Source organism: Podarcis gaigeae, assembly GCF_964106915.1.
Source record: "Podarcis gaigeae genome assembly, chromosome: 11".
NCBI classification, from domain to species: domain Eukaryota; kingdom Metazoa; phylum Chordata; class Lepidosauria; order Squamata; family Lacertidae; genus Podarcis; species Podarcis gaigeae.
Window position 1 is genome coordinate 37,984,581 of NC_139687.1, and position 24,980 is coordinate 38,009,560.

The window sequence follows — 24,980 nt, forward strand, 5'->3', positions numbered from 1 at the left end:
ATGTGTTTAAAGATTTGGGCATGCCCAGTGAGATTTCATAGAACAGCACTGCCCTCACCCCCGACCTTTAAAGTCCTAAGTGGCCTCGGCCCAGTATACCTGAAGGAGCATCTCCATCCCCATTGTTCTGCCTGGACACTGAGGTCCAGTGCCGAGGGCCTTCTGGCGGTTCCCTCGCTGCGAGAAGCCAAGTTACAGCTAACCAGGCAGAGGGCCTTCTTGGTAGTGGCATCGGCCCTGTGGAACACCCTCCCACCAGATGTCAAAGAGAAAAAGAACTACCAGGCTTTTAGAAGACATCTGAAGGCAGCCCTGTTTAGGGAAGCTTTTAATGTTTAATAGACTTGTATTTGAATCTTTTGTTGGAAGCTGCCCAGAGTTTCTGGGGAAACCCAGCCAGATGGGCGGGGTATAAATTATTATTATTATTATTATTATTATTATTATTATTATTATTATTATTATTATTCCCTCACTGTGAGAAGTGAGGTTACAGGGAACCAGGCAAAGCGCCTTCTTGGAACGCCCTCCCACCAGATGTCAAGGAAATAAACAACCATCTGACTTTTAGAAGACATCTGAAGGCAGCCATGTTTAGGGAAGTTTTTAATGTTTTACCATGTTTTTAATATTCTGTTGGAAGCCATCCAGAGTGGCTGGGGAAACCCAGCCAGATGGGAGGGGTATAAATAATAAATTATAATAATATTATTATTATATTATAATCTGCTTTTGGAAGTCCTTCGTGTTTCAAAAGAGAAGCACAACCCTGGATGTCACCTAAAATCTAGAGGGGACACTAATAATCTGTTTTACCCTAAAAGCCATTTGTGTGAATGAAGTTTTATTATAATACAGGTGACTCAACTTATGCGGGGGTTATGTTCTGGGGATTGTGCGAAAAGTCAAAAACATGTATAGTAAAAATACGTTGGGTTCAATTGCTGGTGGGATTGAGAAACCATTTCCCCCAGAACTCTCCCTGCTCTCTCTCTCTCTCTGCCAAGCGCATAAAGCTGAGTGCACACAAGTTAAATGTGAGTAGGTTGCAAGTTACCTGTACCACATGGAAGGTCATATTATACTCTTACTATCCAAATAAAAAGGAAAGTATGTCCATCTCATGCACTAGGAACTACTAATCTACTGGGGTACGAAGTTGAAATATTTATTTTTCCCTTTATACTTGGGGTCCTTTGGGGAGAAATCATATGCTACCATCCTTTGGACTACCAGCTGATCATCAGAAACCAAGCACACAAGAGAGTCAGCAATGCGACAATGACCTCATTGAGGATTCAACACATAAAGCGCAGTTGCAAAACAATCTTTATTCTGGCTGAAGATCTAGTACAATTTTTTTTAAAGCAACTTAAAAACAGGACACAGCTCCATCAATTTCAGAAAGCCAGCATCTTTTAAGGAGGTGCATTTACCTTTTAAAGGCAATGTACAAAGTGATCCATTTAGCGTCTTCCTCCCTTACAAAAATTAAAAACAACAAAATTTTTAATGTTTTAAAGACATTTAACAGAACAGAGCTTATTTTTTTTTCCTAAGGAGGGAAAAAACCAAGAATAAAAATAGCAGCATGATGGGCAGCTAATGCAGTCTCATAGGGACAAATGGTAATGTAACTTTTCCTAAATTTGTATCTGGCTCATTTTAAATGTAGATCTTACAAGATCTGTGGGATTTCTTTGTGTGTATGTTTTTTCCCCAACGGAATATTGCATTCTTAACCATGTCCCATGGGAGGCATTTTGCTTGGAACTGCCCATTCTGAAAGCGATCCTGAACAAAAGCCACCTTAGGAATCACTTTTCCAAACAAATACCATGCATAGCAAAAGCACTGTGTTAAAACTAACCAATGTTCTTCTCAATGAAAAACATCAGAATGACCCCCCCCCTTTCCCCAAAGCATCAAAGCTCATTGTTAATTACATGACAAAGCCACTTTTTCTACATAACAGCTGACACTGAAACATAAGATTTGGCTTGACACATTAAAACAAATTCTAGAAACATGACCTTTCCCAAGCTCCCTCTGTCTTTGAAACAAGTTGCTGGAATTTGAAATCAGGTGCATCCAGATCATTCACTCTTCCCTAGTCTGAAGGGCAGGTGGGGTGGAGAAGGTTGTGTGTTCCTTTTTCAATAAAAGTTAGAGACGTTGAAATATGCTCAGTTAAGTACCATGGTTGAATACAGCAGACTTCTTCCATTTCTCTTTTATAATAGGAAATAGTGATCTGGACTCAATTTTTCCTCCTTGTAAAAAAAAACAAGAAGAAAGCACTCCCCCTTTATACAAACTTCCAATTAACAGCATTTCTCTATTTTATTTGCAATGCATCTTCTGCCAAATGGCACAAAGAATCTCCAGGGCAGCCAACGACACACAAAACGATAAAACCCAAACATTAAAATACACCTCAGAACTCCATCCAGCCTGCTCCTTCCAGGTTGTTTGAATACATGGGAAACTTGGGGAGTAAAGTTTCACTTTATGCTGAAAACCGCGGTGAGAATGTGGTCCTTACACACACACACACACACACACACACACACACACGCAACATCAGAGACAACAAACCTAAGCCTCAAGTTAAGGAATCCATAACTTGTTTTGTCTGTAGTAGCTGTATTCATTTTAGGTGCACCGGGATATAAACAGGACAGTTCATATTCTAGAAACCCAGTTTAATTATCTTTTGTAGCTCAGAAGTTTAGTTCTGTCTCTCTGCATCCTAAACCAGAGAGGGAGAGGCAATGCACAGAAGCAGAGTTTTGCATATGCACCCACTGCTAGCTTGGGGACCACAAACTAAAAAGGATATTGCTATGCAGTTTCCAAGGCTGAGACACTGTATTCAGCTCCAAAAGCTGCACGTGTGGTTTCCCAAAACAAGGTTGGCAACAGTGCACAGCAAATACTGTCAAACTGAGCAGTGCCGATCATTGGGGTGGCTAGTTTGGGTGGTGTGAGGACTGAATCCAGGCATCACCTTTCTTTGTCCCCATGGACCTATGCTTAGTCTTCTCTTCCCTCTGGACAGGTGATCAGAACTCGCAGCGCCACCTCTCCGTTTGACAATACGTCAGGTGCAGCCAACCTACAGATGCACAACTATCTCTGTCAAAGTGCATTTGGGTCATATTACAACAGCAAACTACTTGCTATTCAGTGACCAGTTGCAATTTGCCCTCCAAGAACTATCACTGGCGCAAAATGCATGTGTTTCCTCCTTGCTACTGTTGAGTGGAGAAGAATAAAGGAACTGATTAAAACTGGTATATAGTTTTTGTTGATCAGTGCTCCTTGAGATAAAATGTGACTCTCAGCCCACTTCCACCTGAGTAAACCTGAGAGTAATTCCATTGACTCTCATGAGACTACTCCAGTGAAAGTGGATTTAAGCTTGCAGGGGCAGCCCAAACTCCCGCCAAAGCCTTCTTGAAGGTTGGCAAAGCCCCAGCTGGCTTTAAAAGGGGTTTCAACCGAACCCTGAAGTTTTCTGAAACACACTGCATTCCTCAGAAAAGCAAAGCCAATGAGTGATAAACAAACTCCTCACAGCATCAAATATAAAGATACTAGAAGAAGAAAAAAGGACTGAGGGAACAAAGCTAATTTATTCATAGTATTACCAAACAAGAAAGATATATCTGCAAGGAGTCCGTACTGCTTTGTTTTAAGAAGCACTGATTACCTAATGGGTCAAAACCATAAAAAGTTCTACAATATCTATTTTCTTTTCGCTTATTCACTAAAACGAAAACAAAGAAGACTTCCGGAGTTCCTTAACACTAATTTGTAAAACAGAAAACGCAACTATGATTTTTAAAGTTTTGCTCAAGAAATGCAGAATTTGGTTAGATACTAGAACAATGAGGTTTTATGTTTCTTTCATTACTTTTAATCCATTGGTACCTGATTTGTTTGCCTTTTCAGATGACTATATTTGTTTTTCGTTTTACTCCATAGAGATATGAAAGTAATAAAAGATTAATTGTGGGAAATATGTGTCACAGAACCGGGGCTTCCTAAAATTATCCTTATTATACTCTGTCATTCACAAAAATATGAAATATAGAAGCCAAATGCACACATGGTTGAAAAACCACCCATCAAAAACAATTTTTCCATACGATATGGAAAATATCTTGATGAAGTGTCTAGAAGTGTTGGTCAAAATTTCACATGTCAATCAACAGGATTAACTACCCTAGTAGCTAACGTTTTCTGACTGTTTTTCTGCAGCATTCAAAACAAGATGGACATTTGTCTTCATTCAAATACAAACAGAACCAGCACAGAAATCTAAAACTCTCCCAATAAAATATATCGGGATTCCATAATCTGAAGGTATTTTTCAAACAATATTGTTGGACTCAGTGATACTTTGCAATGTTCATATATTCTTTTATTGAATAAAGCAGCTTTGAAGCTTATCAGGCACTGCCCAACAAAATATTTAGTCAAGAAGGAAATCTTGAATTTTAACCTTGAGCTAGAAGCCCAATTCTCTATACAAAGTGAGGCGGGGGGGGGGGACCCTGTTAAAATAGTTCATAGTTTTAATTCTGAAACCACCTTTTACTGACATCCTGCACGTTACTTTTTAAAAAAATGGCCGAGGAAATAATGAACGAACTGAAAAATAACACCAAAATATGTATTAAGGGAACATTTTGAGATGACAAAAAGAAAAGAAAAGAAAAAAGCTTATCCTCTAGTTACACTTGAACAAATACAGCCTATAGAAAATGAAGTATTGCATAGCAGTGTAAGGATTTAGCTTTCGGTGAAACAAATAGTGAACAGAATGAGTTTGGTATTGACAGTATCCATCTAAGATATTTAGTCATCCGGAACTATGTACATATTATATATACTGTATGCCATAAAAGTCCAGTTTTATTCAGTCTTAAATATCTTCTTAAAACAGGAATTTAAATGTCTAAACAAAAACACTTCCTGGCACTTGTGTTACCCACGTCTGTTTTAAAGTGTCTTCTAAAGTTTCCCTTATAACGTGAAAGTGCCGCTCTGCTACATATCATTCGCCAGAAAACCAGCAATCCACAAAACTGGCAATCCGCATCCTCTGTGCGCAACCACATCACCCAAGTAGCAACGGAGAAATTCTGACGCCACTTTACACAGCCCCTGCTGCACTTTGGAGTCTTCAGAGTTCCAACATTTGAGCTCTTAAAGCTTCGACGAGGTGGTCAGCAAGCACCATGGTTAAAGGCCTCTATGTCCCTGCAGGGAGACAGGTATAGCACTTCTCTTTTGATGTGTTTTGCCTTCTGCTTAGTTTTTTTTTTCCTCTAAAAAAGAAAGCACTTTAGATTAGAAATGTGTGTTGGCAGCTCTTAAAACTGCATTCTCTCCCACTGCGGTTGCGAAGAAAGCTTCAGTCCCATCTGAAGACAGGTGGCTTTGACACTTTAGCTCCAACTCAAGAGCATTCTCTGCCCAGAGGCCTCAAGATTGTTGAATGATCTTTGTGGGTGTTTTAATAGAAAGAGACAAACCCCAGAGTATTATTAACATCTTCATCGCCTCTGCTGTGCATATACTGGATAGGCTAGTGTGACATTGAGAGAGTCATTGTGTTGCACTAGCGATGTGTGTTGATAATGTAGCACCAGTTCTTTCAGCGAGTTGTACAAGTTATATGGCTCTGCAAATCCAAACCCAGTAGGCGTTTCGTTGATAACACAATGCTTCACTTCACCATCCACACTAAAAGAAGAGAGAAATATTTTTTTTAGGTACATCCTTCTTATTTTAAGTCATCCTTAAAATGAGAAAATAAAAAAATCCTTTGTTCCATTATTACTATATAACCTAAAATTACTCCCACTACTCCACTCGCCTTTAACTAATAATATTTTTTGATTTTGTAGCTCCACATATGGATAACCTAAAGTTCCCTTTTTCTCTGAAATAATTTCAACATCTCTCAGAATATTTCTTGAACTTTGACTGCAATCCTATACATATACCCCTGGAAGTTCCACTGAATTCAATGGAGCTTACCTCAAAGTAAACATGTATAGGATGACACTATTATTCAAAAACATTTCGTACCACTGAATAAAGTTTGAACATTTTTACTTTAATTCGTGTTCAAGTCAATTGCACATCTTTATGTCAACAACTGGCCTTCACTCAGAAGTGAATCTAGGCCTAAAAGTGCAGAACATATTGGGTTGGCAGAGTGAGAATTTTAAAAAATGGCTACTCAAGCAAACAAGTACGGGATTGTGAGGGGAGCACAGCCAAGCAAATTACACTGGCTGTTGGGGTCTTCTCCACCAGCAGAGCAGATAAGCATATAACTAAGAGAGATTAGGCAGGGAGGAGAGCACATAGGTGGGTACAAAAGACCCACAAATGTTGGTAACGGATAATATTAAAATGTTAAGATTCAGGAAAATATCCTCATAGAATTGGGAGGGATCATGAGGTTCAGGAATCATTTGCCCAACAAGGGGCTCAAACCCACAACCTTGAATGTAAGAGTCTCATGCTCTACCAACTGAGCTATTCCAGATACCTCAAACATTATTAGTCAGATTCAAATGCAAGTCCCGCTAGAACAGCGAGGATTCCCCTTCTCTCCTTCCTCCTGCCCAGTTGGCTCAGGAGAGGTTGGGAGATCCCCCAGAAAAGCACACAGGGATAGGAGAGTTTGTTCCATCTGGCAAGAAGTCATTGCTTATGCTGACAGAACAATTGTAAGAGTGTGATGCTGAATTCTGCCCAGTGTTGCAAGATGGAGAATTTTTTATGGAATTGAGGATGTTACATGTCCCACTGCTTTAGAAATAGGGTAAAACATTTGGATACATACACAACGGAGCACGCAGAGCAACCCGGCTTGCTACTTTCCCGAATAAGGAATGTGCCATCCCTTTTCCCACGCAGCAAATTTTCTGCTTGGCCTCTGTTGATATTTCCTACATTCCATGTTCGCTCATCATGATGAGGCAAATCCTCATCATCTTCCACCATAGAATATTGCCTATTGGGAGGAGAAGCAACATGTAATAGTTAAGAACCAGATGAAATTAACTTCTAATATATTTATTACACTTCCACCCAAATTATTTAATTCTGGACTTCAGGAGCTGCTTCTGCACATGTGTGTGGCGCAATAGAGCGCTTCTACACATGGGCGAGATGCACAGAGCGCTTATGCACATGCAGCGAAACCCGGAAGTATACACTTCTGGGTTTGCTGCGTTCGTATCCTGAAAAAATGCAAGCGGAGACTGATGTAACAAGAGGTGCGACTGTACATGAGGGCAAGATTCAGGCTTTGATGAGAAAAAATTAATTTTCTAATCATCATGACTGTCTTCCAAATATTGTAAGACACAAACTACAGAATTGTTTTCCTGAGTCTATAGGATGTACAAATTTCTGCCTACAACGTTTGCCATGTGGCAACAAAATGAGATCAAGAGGATTCTTGTCAGCTTCACATTATGGTAACAACCCAGTTATTATTATTTTTTAACAGGTTGGATCCAGACTGCCTTCCATGGGTGGAAAGTCTCCTTCCAACTGTCTATATCAATGTGAGTAATGTCAAGGAGGCTGCGTGGCAGAAGGTGGAGTGAACAGGTAAGCCATCTCCCTTCCCCCACCAGTGAGAATGAAGCCTGGACCTAAGCCAACATGACTGAGAAGTTCTCAAGTTCTGCCATCACTAATGGTGCTGCCCTGCTGTCAGCACAAAACAGTTCAACATGAGCTGGCTTTGGGTAGGCTAAGATGGCTCTAGTTTTCAAACAAGACTATGCATTCACCCAAAACACAGATTGCGATCCATAATCACAAATGTGTCTTATAAATAATGCAGAGCAAGCCCTAGATTAATGCAGACTGTTCCTGCTAACAGGGAATAAAAAAAAAACCCACTGCTTCTCCCCCCATCTCACCTTGGTGTTATTTAAAAGCATTCCTCTATGAATTTAGAATCTGCCTTATTTTGCTGGTTTACTGAAAACACATTCTGGAATGCTCAGCAGCAGCATAGCAAATACCTTTCCAACAGAGCTAGCACTCAAAGTTTACTTCTCATTTACTTGCTCCAAACATCTAAGGCTTTAGCTGCTGCTGCAAAATCACTATTGTGGGTTCAATAGTAATAGTAATATAATGTGGTTGCAATTGTCATAGTAAACTGAGAGCTGCTCTTTATTGAAAAGAACAGGAGGTGCCACAGACCTCTGCGTAGATAGAAAACTAGATGAAAGGTTGACTATCTCCTCAACTTCCCTAGGATTAAGATGGACAAAAGGATAACCACCTTGTGGTATCAAGGCTGTGGGAGAATCAGACGCCTTAGCCTCTTTTACAAAATATGAAATTGCTAAGGACTCAACTCTTAGCTCTCCACTAGCCCAAAATGTAAAATTGATGCCCAAGCTAGCCTTCTTGAAGAGACCAAGTATCACAGTCCCTACACTACAAGATTCATATTCCATCAATGAAAATGTATAGAGTCATCATTTAACTGGCGTAATACAAGTGCTCAAAAAGACTATGGATGCTTACTCTTCTGTATTTTCATTACCAAGCCACTCATTCAGTTTCTTTTGCCGAACTCCCTTCTGAGTCAGCCACCTGAAAAGTAAATTTGAAGGCATAGTTAGTCATGGTAATACGCATTAAAAATGGACTCAAATTGAAGTAGTACACTTAAAAATCTGGCAACTCATAGGAACTTACATCAAGTACTGATCTCTGGTCTTTCTGAGCTGTATAAGGTCTGGTTTAATGCTGTTCATGCGTTTGTCTATCTCCCTGTATTCAGCAGCTTGCTTCTTCAAATCCTCTTCCAGTCTATGCCGACTGTCCACAATTTCACTGATTCGAGATTTCAGCTTTTCATAGTTGTGCATTATTCTGGAGGGGGAAATTAGGCATGTTAGAGTCTAGGTAGATTCTTAATGCACTGCTCAGGCTTGCAGTTTCTTTAGAGCACTTTAAATATAAAAATCTTAGACACTGCTACCAACCTTTGTATTTCTTTCTCATTTCCTTCCCGTTTGAACTTTTCAATATATTCTTTGCTGTATCTTTCCTGTGTTTGGCACTGCTCTTCAAATATTTTTATGGTTTCATTAAATGCTTCAATAGCAGTTCTTTTCATTTGAATTTCCTAGAGGGGAGAAAAGCTGCAATTTCAGTTTCTGCAAAATTCAGAAAGGGACTGGATGTTCTATACCTGAAGCACATTTGTGATTGGGTATTTTTTTTTTAATGCCAATAAAGTAGCAAGGGTGGTTGCCTACATGTCTTTCTTTTTGATGCCTGAAAAATCAACTTTGGTTGGAGAACACAGGAAGTTGCCGTGTATTGAAATCAGACCAGTGTTCCAGCAAGCTGTGTACTGTCTGCTCTAACTGTCAGTGGATCTCCACAATTTCATGGAGGAGTCTTTTCCAGCCTTACCTGAGGATGCTAGCGAGTGAACCTAGGACCTGCTACAGGCAAAGGATGTATGTGCTCTACCAATGAGCTACCACCCTGCCTTGGCTGAGATCCAAGGAGCCAAGCAACTAGTTCTATGTGCCTAAGAGTGCTGTGGGCTGGTGTGTGTTTTTTGAACAGCAGCCCTGCCCCTCAACCCACTGCTACCACCACATGGCAAACTAAACTGCAGGGACATTCAAAAGCAGGTGTTCAAAGAGAAAAGGTCAAAACTTCTGCAGGGCACATCTAAAGTAGTTCTATCAATCCCATCATTTGTTCACTGCATTTTTGTAGATTTACAGGAAAGGTAATAAAGACATTTATATATCTATATACTATGGGCTGGATGTGTACTAAATTAGTTGTGTTTTGTTCCTAACAGTAGGTCTGCTGATTTCAATAGGAACTTAGTTCAACTTCCAGGCTGGATCCAGCCCAATATATACTCAGCATCATCACTATTTTCAATTGCAGGAACACTTACTCTAATATTGAGTTTGTCTGAGCAATTGGTTAGCTTTCCCGGTTTTATTTTGGCTATAATAAACGCTAAAACCAATGGTTTACTAGTGACAGTACCATCAAGCATTAAGTTCAGTCTAGATACTGTTCCTGACTCCAGTGGCTAAGTTGAAGTCCTTCAAGAGTATTAACAGTACAGTGTTCATATACCTGCAACTATGTTATTCTGATAAGAAATAGAGCATCATTATTTAAAACATATTTCTTGCTGGGGAAGTCATTATTATCACGAATATAAGCATTAGTCTGAAACCAGGTATAGTAAAATTACAAGTGAGTTGTGTGTGCAGACATAAAACACAAAACGATAGTGTTACTATAACCCAGAAATAATATTTTTTCAAAGGCATATCCAAAACTTTAAGAAGTAGAAGATTCCTCCCATATCAACAGAGCGGTTTACTCACACTAGTAAAATCTAGTCTCTGTATAGATAATGTCAATTTTCCTGCTGTGTCTAGCTGTCTTATTCAAACAGCATATAACCTTTACTGTAAAATTTATTAATTACTACTGTGCTAGTGCCCCTGGATGTGACCAGACAAGCAGGACACTGGCCAAGCAAATGAGGAGTGAAACAGCGGGAAGCTGCTCCACTATTCAAACCATACACTTTTCGTCCTTTCAAAACATGCACTCAAAGGTCATTGTAGCACTTTTACAAAGTGAGATTTAACCCCAGAACGCTTCTACTGAAATGAAGAGGCCCCACTGTGGCAGAGTGCTTTATAGACTGAGTTCATGGTAGACATTCCACACTACTCACCTGAGATGTTCTTGTGTAGTCCTCATAGAGTCTGTCATACTCTCTGTTCTTCTCTTGGAACTGGATATTATATTCATGCAATTTCTTCCCAACTGCTTCAATGCTATCCTCTTTAACCACTTGATCCTGGAAAGACAAGCACATGGAGATACATGTCCAATGAAGATCAGGCTTCTTACATATTAATGTTTCGCACAATGCAATGGGTAGGGTCTAGAGACAGGCATGCATTATGCAGCAGCCCCCCTCATCACCAGTGATCAGCCAAGAAATTTTGACTGAATGAACGTCCATGGATTCAGCACATGACAGAATGCATTGCTTACAATGTTGCCACCGAAAACAGATGTATACCCCATGCATTTTATTGTGGAATGAGCTCATGTGTTTATTAAATGCAACAGCTCCTTCTTCTTGCTTACAAGAAAAAGCTCGTGTCGTGATTAGCCTATTAGTCCAAGATGTTTCTTTTGCTTATGCCATTTACAGAGCTCCTGAAATGTGCACCACTATTCAAATCAGCAACTTTTCGTTTTAATAGATTTATAAACCACTCACATTACAAAAATACCAAAAGCTGTGTACATAAAACAAATAAATAAGTAAAAATATATACAAAAACAACAGCAGATGGCAACATCGTAGCAACAGCAGTATTCTGCACCATTATTAGAACTTCTGGACCAAAGTCAAGAGCAACCCACATCTAGTGCATTGCAGCACTCATTGAGGTTACTAGTACATGGACTGCTGTGGCCAGATTGTACCTGCCCAGTAACATTCACAGCTGGTAGAAGCCACGTGTAGCCACTGATACCATCTGAGCATCTAATGACAAGGTTGTATCAATGTGTAGCCCAGACCATGAACCCGCTGCTTCAAAGGGTAAGTGACCCCATTCAGAACAGGCCAATGGCCATTTTCCCAGACCCGGGAATGCCCACCCACAGGGTCTCTATCTTTCCAGGATCCAGTCTCAGTCGCGGTCATTTCCAGACTACCACTGCATCCAGATGCACACCCAAGACTTGCAGATCCACTTATAAATGAGACAGTTCTTTAGATAACAGTGCACATTCCAGAAGAGGAGCTGTGTTAGTCTGTACTAGCAAAACACCCCATGGGAACTTAGACTAACAGATTTAGTGGGTACGAGCTTTTGCTTGTAGGCAAAAACCTACTCTTGAATCTGATGAGGTTAACATGGGTTAGGGTCAGTGAGCACTTAAATGTTACGTTAAACAGTAACCATGCCCCCATCCCCACCCCAATTCCTATCCTTCACAGATACACATTTTGTTAGAAGACAATCTTACAATATTTTTGTACTTAAGCAGAAGAGATGAAAATCTTTTTTTTTTTTTACCTGTTGATACTTGGATACCGGGTAAAGCAATTTAACATCCAGCTTTGGATTATACTGGGCTAAAGACTCGTTCCGGTAGTGGTTTATTAGCTCAACAACGGAATTGAATGTTAATGGATCCGAAAAGCCGTATTTCCCATCTCGGTGAAATATTTTGATTAATTTATTATTTCCTCCCTTCCTGTAAATAAAATTTAATGGGGAAAGTCAGTCATCTTCATGAGGAAAATGTTTCTTAAATCCAGCCATGTAAAATGCACTTCAGTAAATAACAGGATGATGCAACGATATTTACCTTAGTGTAAGCGTATAGTCCCCATGCATTTTGGTGGAGGCATCTCGTACCAAAAAGGTGCCATCAGCTGTATCACGAAGCTTCTCATTCACTTCTTCCCTGTGATGGGACCAAAGCAACATCTGGTTTAGCTTCTAAAAATACTAGCCTTTCAGTACTAACCTATTTTCTCCCTTTTTCTTTTTTCTTCAGCACAGTCAAAGTATGAGGAAGTTTTCATATGAAAACCTGCCAAGTTCTGTTATTCTATGAACTGACTTCCCACTTGTTCCAAGAAGTTTATAGCAAGAGAACTCAGTAATAGACTACTTTCTCCTGTATGTACGAAAATCTGAACTGCTAGCAGTTGTATTCTTATTCTTTGGTATGAATTTCAGAAAGCTTTAGATGTAAAAACAAACATTGGTGCTCTTGATACATTTGCAAAACAGTTGTTTCCTGTTGTAAGTAACCAGCAGAGAAATGTTTTAACAGAATATAGCTCTGGCATGTTTTGTACTTCTGGTTTGCAAATATATACTTTTTAACTTTTTAAAAGCACTGCAACCGAAACCTGTGCTTCAATGTTTCAAACATTTCCTTTCAAATAGAGAATGTGCTAAAAATGTGCATATATAATTAGCAAGATAAAAGGTGTCCTTACCTTGAGATATCTCCCCAGTACCATTCAGCATCTTGCAGAGACATGTTGTTGTTCATACCGTTATTTGCTACAGTATTAGGCTTTGGAGGTTTGGGAGGCAGTGCTGCAAATGAAAACAATAATACATATATATTTATACTGCCTGCTGTGTACAGGTAGGTGACGTTCTAAAATGACAATCAACTTAAATCCATTGAGATGAAGAAAATTATTTCAGCTTTGATTTCATTTATTTGTTTTTAATCAGCACTGCTTTTGAAACTTCTCCCTCTCCTGCTAGGAAACAAGCTGAATTCCTTTAGTAAGCCTTTATAATTTCAACACAATCCTATGCATCTGCTTAAATGTAAGCCCCACTGCATTCAACATGGTTTCCTCTAGATAAGTGTGCATATGATTGCAGCCTTGGTTACCTAAAAGTCCTGTGCTCTCAGCCAAGCAGAGCTCCTCCCCGCACTCCCATTGTAGCACAAATTGCAATTTGGACTTGGAAAGATATAAACTGAAGTTTTGCACCTCATTTCCCATCCCTGGTATTCACATCTTTCTATCATTTAATGTATTAAAATTATGCTACACTCCACACACACGCATACAGACACATACTGATTTAATCATCCAAGAGGAATTATGTTGCTTTCTAGATTCGACACCGCTGTGGCTAATAACAACTGGAAAATTACACAGCACTGCTATAGGGAAAGAATTGGGTTTCTCTGATCCTCTGATCCTGCCAAAATACACTTTAAGGAGTCCATCTGTGACCCAAATATCCCTGGTTCTAATCTTAGCATTCTATAGGATAAAACTGCTCCAAACGGCAATACTGATTTTTCAAAAACCCACAGTCCTGTTTCTCAATGTCAAACCTGCATGCAGACACCAGTGGGTGCCAGAGAAGATACTGCAGGATTTCTGGCTTACTAGCTAAAAATGGGGGTGGGGGTGGAGAATCGGGACTAAATAAAAATTAAATCAAGTTATTTACGTTAACGGAAACTCCAATCTCATTTATCTGCAACAATGCATGTGGGAAAGATGCACATCAAAATGTATGCTGTATTTTCAAAGGTTTAATGCAGCCCATTGATCTTCCTATCCTGTGCTAAATGAAAGTAGAAATGGTGACCTAACATTTAATAACAGTGCTCAATAATTTAAAACGCCGTCATTGTTTTGAGAAAAAAGCAGCTTTTTACAGCATTTTCTGCCTGACATCGAGACACACAAAGCAGGGCTATTTTTACTGTACAGTATAACAAACAGACCTACAGGTGAGAGGAAAAAACTAAAAACAGAAATCACATGACAATTACAGTTTCATTAAGCAAGCCGAAGAGAATTCTGAACAATAACCTTTGCTGTCTTCCTTTTCCCCCATGCACTAAAGATAATTTAATTCATCAACTTAACAGCAGCAAGTTAACCCCCAAATCCCAGTTCTGCTCTGAGAGAAGCTTTTGTGGCATCCAGAATATGCCAGCCTCTGACAATAATGCTGCAACGTTACCTGGTGGGTCCATTTCTATGTAAAACATCAAATCCGTGCCACAATTTATATCTGTCCTAGGATAGTCTATGTCCAGTTCTTCCATGTTCCAGACAGTGTTGTACATTTGTACGAGTTTCAGCAAGTAAGCTCACTTAGAAGGAAACAGTCGGGATCTCTTTGTAATGGTGTCTTGGAATTCATTTTAAAACCTATAAGGGGCTGCACTGTAACCTATTACATCATAATCCCCAGCCAATCATGTCAAAAATAATGTCACTGGACCACTCCTGTTTCATTCCCCCCTCCACTCTTATTCCTTGTTAATCTTATAACAATTGTCATTTCAGAAAGAATAGACACTTCACAGAATTGTGATCGGCACCTGATTGTATTTATAAAGACGACTGAACATGTTCTCAGTTTACACTGATTCCACCCCCACCCCCCCTTTAATCTTTTCTGTCTGCTGCTTGGTACATTCCACTGCTGGCAGGTTGACAAAAGGCTGATAGCAGCAGCAGGAGCGTTTTCCTTCAATACAGTAGATTTCTTGGTGCACAGAGAGATCACATCTCTGTCCCAGCTTTCTGTTCTCTAGCAGGGTTTACGACTGACTGCAATCCTTCCAGGCACATTTTGACTCTACTATGGGTGCGCTTTTTAAATAAAAGCCTGACAAGAGGAAAGTTCGGAAGCTCCAGATATATTATCAAGTGCCCATTTTGCACAAGTCTGGGTACCAACTGCTTCTTTAAAACACAAGAAATGCCCTTTTTCAGGAAAGCTGGCAAATGCAATTGTCTAATTCTTCACAAAACATAGAAACTCAAAATCTATCTTTGCTGCTTTGAGTTCCAATCAGTCTTTTTTTTAAAAAAAATATATATATAAACAATGGTAAAAGTTTACACTCCCATGAGTAAAACCAAACAACTTCCTGTTAATTAAATCAAGGCCACCATCGTTAAATGCTTAGCAAAATACAACAGAATATTTCAGTATGCCTAGTTCATACTGCTTCTTTTGACCTGCTGTCATCAGGGCATTTGCCATTTTGGCAATTCCTGAAGAGCAAAAATTCTTGGTCAGCCTTCTCTGCTTTAGACTGGATATTTTCTCAGGTCTCTTCCTCCAGGCTCTCTCACAGCTAAAGCGACCTATTATTTCTTTAAAACGTGATTTCTTACTCAGCATCAGAAAAAAAAAAATCCTTAAAGAAGTCACCAAGCAGACATATTCCAATATTTTACACATTTATCACCACAGAAAGCCAGACGTGGAAAATATTTAACTCATTAGTACTACTGTTGCCTTACCAATTATTATACCGGAACTCTAGGTGATGTGCATTGCAGAACACCACGAATGAAAGCCAACTCACATATTCTAAGCACTGCACATACAAATGAACTCTTGACCATTTTTATCCTTCAAGACAAGTACTAGCATGTAAGGACATGGTTGCAGCACCAACAGCAGCAAAAACATGCACACACTCGTTGCCCTGCAACAGCCATGCTTAAACCCATCCCACAGTAGCCTCCCCCTCCTCTACAATCCTTTAGGTGGACATGCTCCAGAGATTCCTTCCATTTGCCTCATGTAACAGGACACTTCAGACAGTCCCAGACACAAGTCCAAACATTGAACTTGAGGGTTTAGCCCACCTGCTATCCAAACAGCTCTGTTGCCAAGGTACATTTCTTAAATTAGGTTCTGAAAGACGAAAGAGCACACATAGCTAGCTCCCGTAGCCCAACGAGGTAGTCGCTGTCATTTTTATTTGTCCCCCGCCTCAAATCGCTTTTAACGGCAAAAGTGGGAAGAGTAAGTACACTCCCTCACCAAAAGTTTTACTACTGGCTAAACTCCGGAACAGCCACACTTATATGATCAGGTTACTGCTTGACCCAAACTAGTCTAGCTTGCTGTGACACGATGTGGAAAACCAGAACAGGCAAGACACTGACAGACAGGTGATTTTCCACTGTTCCAGCAGATAACTGAACAGGTGTCAAATTTCAGTCAAATCACATTTTAACTATGAAAGCTTGCTGATTAGTCTAATAATCATATATAGTAAAAGTATGCATATACAATGCATATATGCATGCATTTATATATATGCATACACACGCATAATATATACGATCACATGCATTTCATTTAAAGATTGTGTGTGTACACACACACACACGCACACACACACACACAGAGAGAGAGAGAGAGAGAGAGAGAGAGAGAACGAGAGTGTCACTTACTTTGTATACTGTGCATGGCACTTGATCACCCTTGCATTTAACAACCTGAAAATGCCAGATTGTGCATGGCCTCTGCCCAGCTCCACAGAATTTACATGTACCAATATATATCAAGAAAATAAACTATCCTTGGAACCGAAGGCAACAAGAATCAAGTGTCTCCAAGAGTGTCTTCTAGCTCCTTAATTCCAGAAGAAAAAGCAGCAACGTGCAAAATAATAATAATAAATAAAAAAAACTCCAAGTCCTCTTAAGAATTGACTTCTTGTGGCTCTCTCAGACTATCTGCTCACCTCTATTTCATCACTGATTTTAGTAGTTTGGAAAAAAAAAGTCCTCTGTAGCTTGCACGTCTCTCTGAGATAAGGATCTCAGTTTCATGATTAACTTGGGCAGGTTCAAATATTTGCTGAGCAAGAGATTTCAGGCAGGTGGGGGGGAGGGAGGGTAGGCAGAGTCAAAGTCAGAGTTGTCATCGGCTAACAAGTGGCCAATGCGAGACTAACCCAGTCTCATTTTAGCCAAGTAAATGAGAAGACCATTGTAAGTGGCCTTAAAATAGTCTCTGTAGCTGGCTGCTGCATGCAGAAGTGAAGTACATGACTGTCAAGAAAAGCATTATGAGCAGCCAAACACAGGAAGTGGCTGAGCTGGGGAGGGGAGGGGGGGAAAGAGAAACAGAATGAAAGCCTTCCTTGTAAAGTTCTGCGTCTCTGAGAGCCCACAAGCGCAGAAGAAGCTTGTTAGCATTCACTGCATCACCTTCCACACACTTTCACCGGACCACAACGACAGGTGGTGTTTGAAGACCCATAAAACGAAGCCCCACACTGCTGAGTCAAATTAAAATCAACTCGAAGTCCCCAGTCCCTCCCTGAATGCCCGCTAGCTTCAACCTGGGTACATCGACAGCCGCAGAGCTTTCAAGTTACATGAGTTTAAACTTGAAACTCAGCCCCTCTGTTTGCTTGCATTGCCTGCTTATATCAATCAATCAATCAAATCAGGATTTATTAGTCAAGTATAAGTATACTTATACGTATAAGTATACTTATACGTATAAGTATACTTATAAGTATACTTTGGCAACTTTTGGCATCTCGGGTACCAACTGGTATTCTCAATCTTTGTTGGTCTGGGATCAAACTGCATTAAAAGTCCTGAATTTGGGCAGAAACATATTTTGGGAGATTTTACTTTCTTATGAGCTTCACATCTCCTTGCCTTTGACCACAAAAGTAAAAATGTTATACAACCACAAAGGAAATAAGCTTCTGGTTCATTTAATGGGGAACAGAAAATTAATTGGGGGGGGGGGAGACACACATTTATGTTTTCCACTTTAATGTAATTTGAGTACTATAACGGCAATCTGCTTAAACTGCTCACGTTTAATTACAGAAACTGCTATTAATTACTGAAACCTGTTGACTCCATTTTATGATATTGTTTCAACGATTATAGAAAAGTCCATTCCCATCTACTCTGACTTGGAATACAGGAATGGTATTCAGAGTCACTGCCCCCCTATGCGTTTCTATAAACTTATAGGAGTATCTGATATTTAATTTGGGCTTGATTTAGTTCTTCCCCTATAGATGGCACCAAAAACACAGAACTCAGTGTGTGGAACTACCGGTAATCCGTTCATGTGTGTGCAAGGCTGCATGCAGAAAGCAAAAGAGAGGGGCAGGATTGTGCATTGTGCCTGGAATTTGATTTGTTCTCTTCCATAAAAACCAGAATTTTACCACATCTTGCATAATTTGGTTACTTGTTTGATGGTGCTTGAAAGACTGGATTCACAAAGCATCTAAAAGCAGAGGTTGAATACAAACCCAACTTCCAACTGCAATATTTGTCTGTGTTACTTAGTTTACACAAAGGAAATCACTGGTGTCTGTATCCCTCCCCCAACACATACAAAATAGGAATCACTGACAAAGTATGGGAATTACAATTCAGCAAGGTATTTTATTTCTTTAAAATTATATGAAGCTTGCTTATTATTAGCTTAGAAGGGGAGCCCTCTGCTGGACAAACATCAGAATGTAGACTGGCTTAAAGTGACAGTAAGGGATGCCAAAAGCGGGGGGGATAGAGTTAAAATTATGTTTTTAAAGCCAAATCACTCAGTAATTTTCCCTAAGCACAGGTGAGTTGTGATAAAGGATTATACTGAAATCTATAAATGCACAGCTTACAGTGATATCAACTGATAATGTACTTAAATTATTCCTTAATAAAAACATAGGGTGAAACACAGCACAGTGCAGGTGAATTTCCTTTCCTGAAATAGGGCTCTTCCTTCCTTTTCTTCCCCTGAAACCATGATGCTCCCCTCTCCCCACAAAGCAACAACAACAACAAGGTTTGAGCAGGGGGAATATGCATGGATACGATTCAATAGGTACCATCTTGGAAGAATCCTTTGACACTTGGTGTGGTGTCTATTCCAAGATAGAACTGAGTGCTTACAGTTTTCATAATCCAGTTTTCTAAAAAGGGTCAACCAACCATGTCAAGGGACGCAGGTGGCGCTGTGGGTTAAATCACAGAGCCTAGGACCTGCCGATCGAAAGGTCGGCGGTTCGAATCCCCACGGCGGGGTGAGCTCCCATTGTTTGGTCCCAGCTCCTGCCTACCTAGCAGTTCGAAAGCACCCCAAAGTGCAAGGAGATAAATAGGGACCGCTATCCAGCGGGAAGGTAAACGGCGTTTCTGTGTGCTGCACTGGTCCGCCAGCTGCGGCTTAGTCACGCTGGCCACGTGACCCGAAAGCTGTCTCTGGACAAGCGCCGGCTCCCGGCCTCTTGAGCGAGATGAGCGTGCAACCCTAGAGTTGGTCACGACTGGCCCTGATGGGCAGGGGTACCTTTACCTTTAACAATGTCAATTCAATGACCAAAGCTGCCGTCAGATTTCACATGCATTTTTTTCACAATTCCCTACAACAGCTCTCTAAAGCAGGTAACAGTTTTCATACCCAATCCAATCCAATCCAATCCAAATAACTTTACTGTGCTAGCCATTGGTCATGACAAATCTGAATCAAAAATAAATACAAGCAAAAGGGATGCTGCGCCACAAATAATAGTCTCTATTTAGATCTCTGTGTCTCCCTTACAGTTCACAGTTTTCATACCCAGTACCAATACATCCCATTTGTTTCTGGGTATCCGTTTTCAACTGACTATTGCTTTTTAAAATTCCGCTTGTACACCCAATTCACATCTGTTTGACTTCACATTCTGTTCCCGAGACAGCCTCTACTGCACTCAGTTTTTCAGACAACGCCTTAGATCTGCTTTAAAGAAAAGTATGTACCCAAAGTTTGCTTATTTGGTCATTGGTCACCAAAGAACACCTTACAATGTCCACAGTATACAAAATCCCCCAGAGAAAGGTTCTTTCCAGCATTATGTCAGTGCAGTGCCAAGGTCTGCCCTATGGTTACAGGTCATGGTTTCAGGAGAGTGACGTTAACCTTGACCCTGAGCTTGGACAATACCCTAAGCCAAACCTTTCCTGCAGGTGCCAAAAAGGCCCAGGGAGGAGCAAAATGAGTGCAAGCTCCTCACTGGGAGTCAGCACATTCATGGAGCCATGGGAAGCCATACTCTTCTGCATTGTGATGACATATGGCTTTAAGCAAGGAAAAATTGGTTGACAGATTACCATCCTTAGCTTACAGACAGGGGTGGGGACAGCACAGTAGATTGTGTAAATCTATCTAGGGAGCTTGTGGCAGAGGTGAGATTTGAACCCAGCTCATGCTACAACTGTATATCTTATCTTTGGATATTTCTACACAGGAGTTTCCCTCAGTGCCTAATCAGAAAACAAGGCAAACAGGAAGGTACAATTGCATACCAGAACGGCTCCCGTGCACTGCCCTAGATTCCTCATAGCTGCCTTATGGACAGCACGGCTTGCTAGAGTAGCCTACTTGGTTTTCAGCTGTGAACATTGCTACCTGAAGTTAACCATCAGAGAAGGCAAAACCATTTTGCCTCAGACTTCCCAATTCAACATAATAATAAAGGCAGAGGGTAAGAAAATTCCACAAGTACAGCCTTCTCCAAAATATATTTCGAAATGCTTCCAAAATCCAGATTTTCTTACCTGGTGCAGGTTGTCTTTCATTCCATTCACTTGTAATTAACACTTCCAGGATTTTTATGTGATGTTCAGGACTGTCAGAGCTGTAAAGAAATATTGGTCTTATATTAAAACAAGGAAGCATGCGTTGAACAAGTTGAATATTCTGAATAATATCAGACACATATACAAATGATTTCACTTGCTTCTGAAACTGTAATTGGTTTTCTAACTGCACGATTAAATGGGTGGTATTCAACTAAGGTAGAGCCACTGGAATTAATGAACATGACTAAGTTAGGGCCATTAATTTCAATATATATACTTTGAGCGAAACTTTATTAAATACTATCTCATTATTAACTCACTCTAGTACCTTACGGTTGGTGGGGAGGTAAGAAATCTTATAAATAAGTAAGTTAAATAAATGCATACACCTTACCTTGCTACCTGGGTCCTGAAGAGCAGAAAGCTGAAAATTTCAGCTAGGGATCTTGCATTTAAGAGGTTTTTGGTAGAGTTCTGACAAAGTCTGGAGAAATGTTTGAGTAGATACTGGAGTGTGAGCCAATACTGTTGAGGTATATTAGGAGTTCTGATGAGCCTCTTCAGCACTTGAGCATATTCCTCTGAGTTTTGCACTTCTGCAAAGAAATTAACGTTTCCTAATGAGGTTCGTGTAATTCAACAAGAAGTTTTACAGGAAGACACGAATTCTTTCTTCTCTTGAACGATGAAAACTTTAGTAAGCATGGACAGAAAAAAGGATCAACTATACAAAAGTCAAAGTGAAACAGGAGTATCATTTGGTAAAAAGCCACAAAATGTTCAGCATGTGCTGGTAGAAGTCTGTCTTCTGTTTAGTATCATACATGATTGGGTAATTCTGAGATGTAGCTGATAAGCATCGGAGGTGCTGTTGTAACTTTGAAGGTTACACCAGCAGCAATATCCTGTCCCTAGAATTTGCAATAACTATCAAGGCTGCCACTGAACAGGTTGAGTCCTACTGCCTGAATTCAGTACTGAAAGAGATGGGCCTTATCTATGCATATTTATTGCACTGTATCCCAGAATTGCAAATGGACTTCAGAATCTTGTCTACTCTAATACATTTACCTCGCGAGTACTGATAAAAGGTTAACAATTAGCTCTTTCTGCATACAGACAAATCCTTGATTTGTTAACCAGGGTTTGTACAAATATTATACTTGCCAAGTCACAATGAGTTCTTAACACCAAGAACCGCTTCGTACATTATGTTTTTAAGAAAACTCCATGAGTTTTTGTTAACATGAAAATGAAAGGTGAGCGCATAACATGCAAACATACAAACGTTTTCAACTAGATATGTGTGCCAGGGAAACAGGACTGGCAGGCAGATCTTTGCTATGTGTACAAAGCAGATCCAAAAGGAATGTGTGTGTGTTTCTGCAGGGCTCAAAAAATGTATGCGAGTCTTGTCTAAAGGTCCGATTTTTGGTATATTAAGCCTCCCATAACCTACCCTTGGAGGAAACAAAAGTTACCACTGTTAATGAATTCTGCATTTGCAAAAGAAAAAGAAAAAAAGTTTACGTTCATACCTTGTGCTATGGAAATCATTTCATTGTAAACAGATGCTGGAATGACGGGATTTGGCAAGTCCACAAAGTACCTCTTCAAAGCATCTGATAAAACCTGCAGATCGAGGGCATCAAAATCCACTGCAGAAAAATCTGAGAGAGGGAGAGACAGGTCCCAGTCACGCTTTGCCTCTGGAGCATGTTCAGTCTGCCTGCCCCCACCCCTACCGTTTTCTTGATCATGCAAAACAGAAAGCAATGCTTGCATCTCAATTTGGCTTATAATGAACCATTTGTAGCAAACAAGGCACCCAAAATGTGCTTTCATTTATTTATTTCGATCCAGAAGGCTATCCAAGTCAGCTTACTTAAAATAACATGCGACACAACATCACTGCGGCTGCTTCTACCCGGTTTTATGCAAGTCATTGCTCTGGGGTAGCATACCCCCAATTTCCTACAGGGCTATAGGTCTTATTATACTATCCAAGGGCAGATAGGGAGCTACTGTGCATTGGCTGAGCTGCTTAGTGATGGCAGTTGGGTGTTCTGTTGCCTGGATGTTCTGTTGCCTGGATGTCCGGTTCTTATTCCCCTCCCCCTAGGACGCCATACCTTTTACAACTATCTAAAAAAGGAGCTCTTCACAGAAGTTCAATTTTATGTAGAACACATGTAAGAGACATTGCAGAAAGACAACGTACTGTAAAAGGTCCGCTTGTAAGAAGTTTGACAATCACATCCCATGCCCCCCTCTAATGCCAAGTTTGTCTACAGAAAGCAATGGCAACAGGCTGCTAAGAGAGAGCATGGTGAATCTGCACACTGGTGAGGAATTTTATATACATACATACATACATACATACATACATATATAATAAGCAAGAACCATTACAAACATATTGAATGCCTTTGCATTATTCACCTGTAAGACCATTCAAGGAATCATGAATGAAAAGGAAAATACATTGCCACACCATACAAATAACATACAAAAGTATACTCCAGTCAAGGAGATCTGTCCAAAGCCCACCAGGAAACTTCGTTCCTTTGATATACCTCTCACTAATGGGGCAATATGAGTAGATTGTTTTAGGCCTTCTAAGAGTTCAAGGTATTTTTAACTGAGCTATGTTTTACATACTAATATTTTGTGTAAACAGTAGCACAGTAAAGCATTATAACCAATGATAAGGCCAGAGTGAAAACAAGAAAATGTTTTATTGGCTGGTGCTGAAAGTTACATTACATCTGTAAAATTTCAAATATGCATTCAAATGCATATACACATATATGCATGTGTGTGTATATGTGTGCATGTGTGTGTGTGTATGTGTGATCTGTGCATGCAGAACAAAATTATTAAATGGATGCAAAGTTTAAAAATATGTTTTCAGGTCCAAGAGAAATCCTCCTTGGACCCAGAAGATTTGAACAACTGTAGACTGGCTGTATCTGGAGTTTTACAGCATGTTTTCATCAATATTCTCCTTACACAAGGCTCTATTTCTCATGTTTTGCTCAAGCACTTATAGTGATGGATGTACTGGATCGGTCCCTAGGGAATTCTCTCCCCAGGGAGGCCCACTGGCACCAACCTTGCTATTGTTCTATTGCTTGTGTTTTCCTGGGCATTTGGGAGTTTCCAGCACTATGATATTGTGTTCTTATATCTCTTTTAATAATGTTTATATGATTTTTTCATGGTATTTCTTTTAGTGGGGAAGCCATGCATAAATCTTACCTTACCTAACCTAAGTAATAGCAGCATCCTCAGCCAATCATGTTTCTTTAAAGCTGTTACCGACCAAGATATTTCCAAGTAGGCCTAATCCCAGGAATTTACAAAGTCAATGGGACCCAGGGTCAGTGAAAGCTAAGCCTGTAACTGAATACCAATGGAATACACTGCTCTGCCATGTGTAAGTTTTACATGTTAAATCAATTTGTCCCATGTGAATTACCCTGAAATCTATTAATATTTGTACCTACCACACTCAGTAATTTGTCTCAATTCACCAGTACTGCTTGATCCATGTGACCTGTACAGCGTCGAACATTCCAGACCTTAAAAACAGAGCAGATTGGGTTTTTAAAACTAAGAAACAAGCACTCTCAAACAAATCCTGTGGCTTTTTGTACATCGTATTTCACTCAAATGCCACTGCATAGCAGGAGTTTGCACATGCTTGTGTAATTACATTCTTAGTCTCTCACATCTAATTGCACCCCATGCAGGACATGTCTGCAAAGAACTAGCTGAGCAACACTACAAAAATATACCTTATCCAAATTCTTGACTTTGAAATTTGCATCAGGGCCAAACTAAACATGAAATGGAAGATCTATGATCAGTTCTGACTTTAATAGTTAGTTGGTGGAAGATGCTTCAATAGCCTAAGAGTTTGGCATGATCCTTTAAGAAACCCTCCCGTACTCATTGCCTATATATTTTGAAACAGCTG

At 40.0% G+C, this 24,980-nt stretch overlaps 1 protein-coding gene and 1 long non-coding RNA gene across 5 annotated transcripts in view; one reads left to right on the forward strand and one right to left on the reverse strand.

Annotated features, from left to right (window-relative positions):
• Window positions 1–1,312: 1,312 nt before the first annotated feature.
• Window positions 1,313–24,980, reverse strand: part of PIK3R1 (phosphoinositide-3-kinase regulatory subunit 1) — a 61,996-nt gene continuing 38,328 nt past the window's right edge. For 3 of the 4 annotated variants that reach the window (XM_083703534.1, XM_083703535.1, XM_083703536.1), the window contains 13 exons: window positions 24,508–24,582; window positions 22,537–22,668; window positions 21,393–21,594; window positions 20,975–21,054; window positions 13,097–13,199; window positions 12,454–12,552; window positions 12,159–12,339; window positions 10,793–10,918; window positions 9,048–9,190; window positions 8,758–8,934; window positions 8,584–8,652; window positions 6,872–7,042; window positions 1,313–5,757 (listed from right to left, as the gene is read on the reverse strand). In XM_083703534.1, coding sequence (XP_083559660.1) covers window positions 5,568–5,757; window positions 6,872–7,042; window positions 8,584–8,652; window positions 8,758–8,934; window positions 9,048–9,190; window positions 10,793–10,918; window positions 12,159–12,339; window positions 12,454–12,552; window positions 13,097–13,199; window positions 20,975–21,054; window positions 21,393–21,594; window positions 22,537–22,668; window positions 24,508–24,582 — 1,748 coding nt within the window. In that variant the 3' untranslated portion in view covers window positions 1,313–5,567. Of the gene's footprint in view, window positions 5,758–6,871; window positions 7,043–8,583; window positions 8,653–8,757; window positions 8,935–9,047; window positions 9,191–10,792; window positions 10,919–12,158; window positions 12,340–12,453; window positions 12,553–13,096; window positions 13,200–16,849; window positions 18,638–20,974; window positions 21,055–21,392; window positions 21,595–22,536; window positions 22,669–24,507; window positions 24,583–24,980 lie in introns of those variants that run through there. The other variant, XM_083703537.1, reaches the window with a different exon arrangement.
• LOC310827567 lies at window positions 22,675–24,215 on the forward strand. The gene is made up of 2 exons (XR_014556420.1): window positions 22,675–23,343; window positions 23,913–24,215. It is a non-coding gene; the product is annotated as an uncharacterized lncRNA (long non-coding RNA).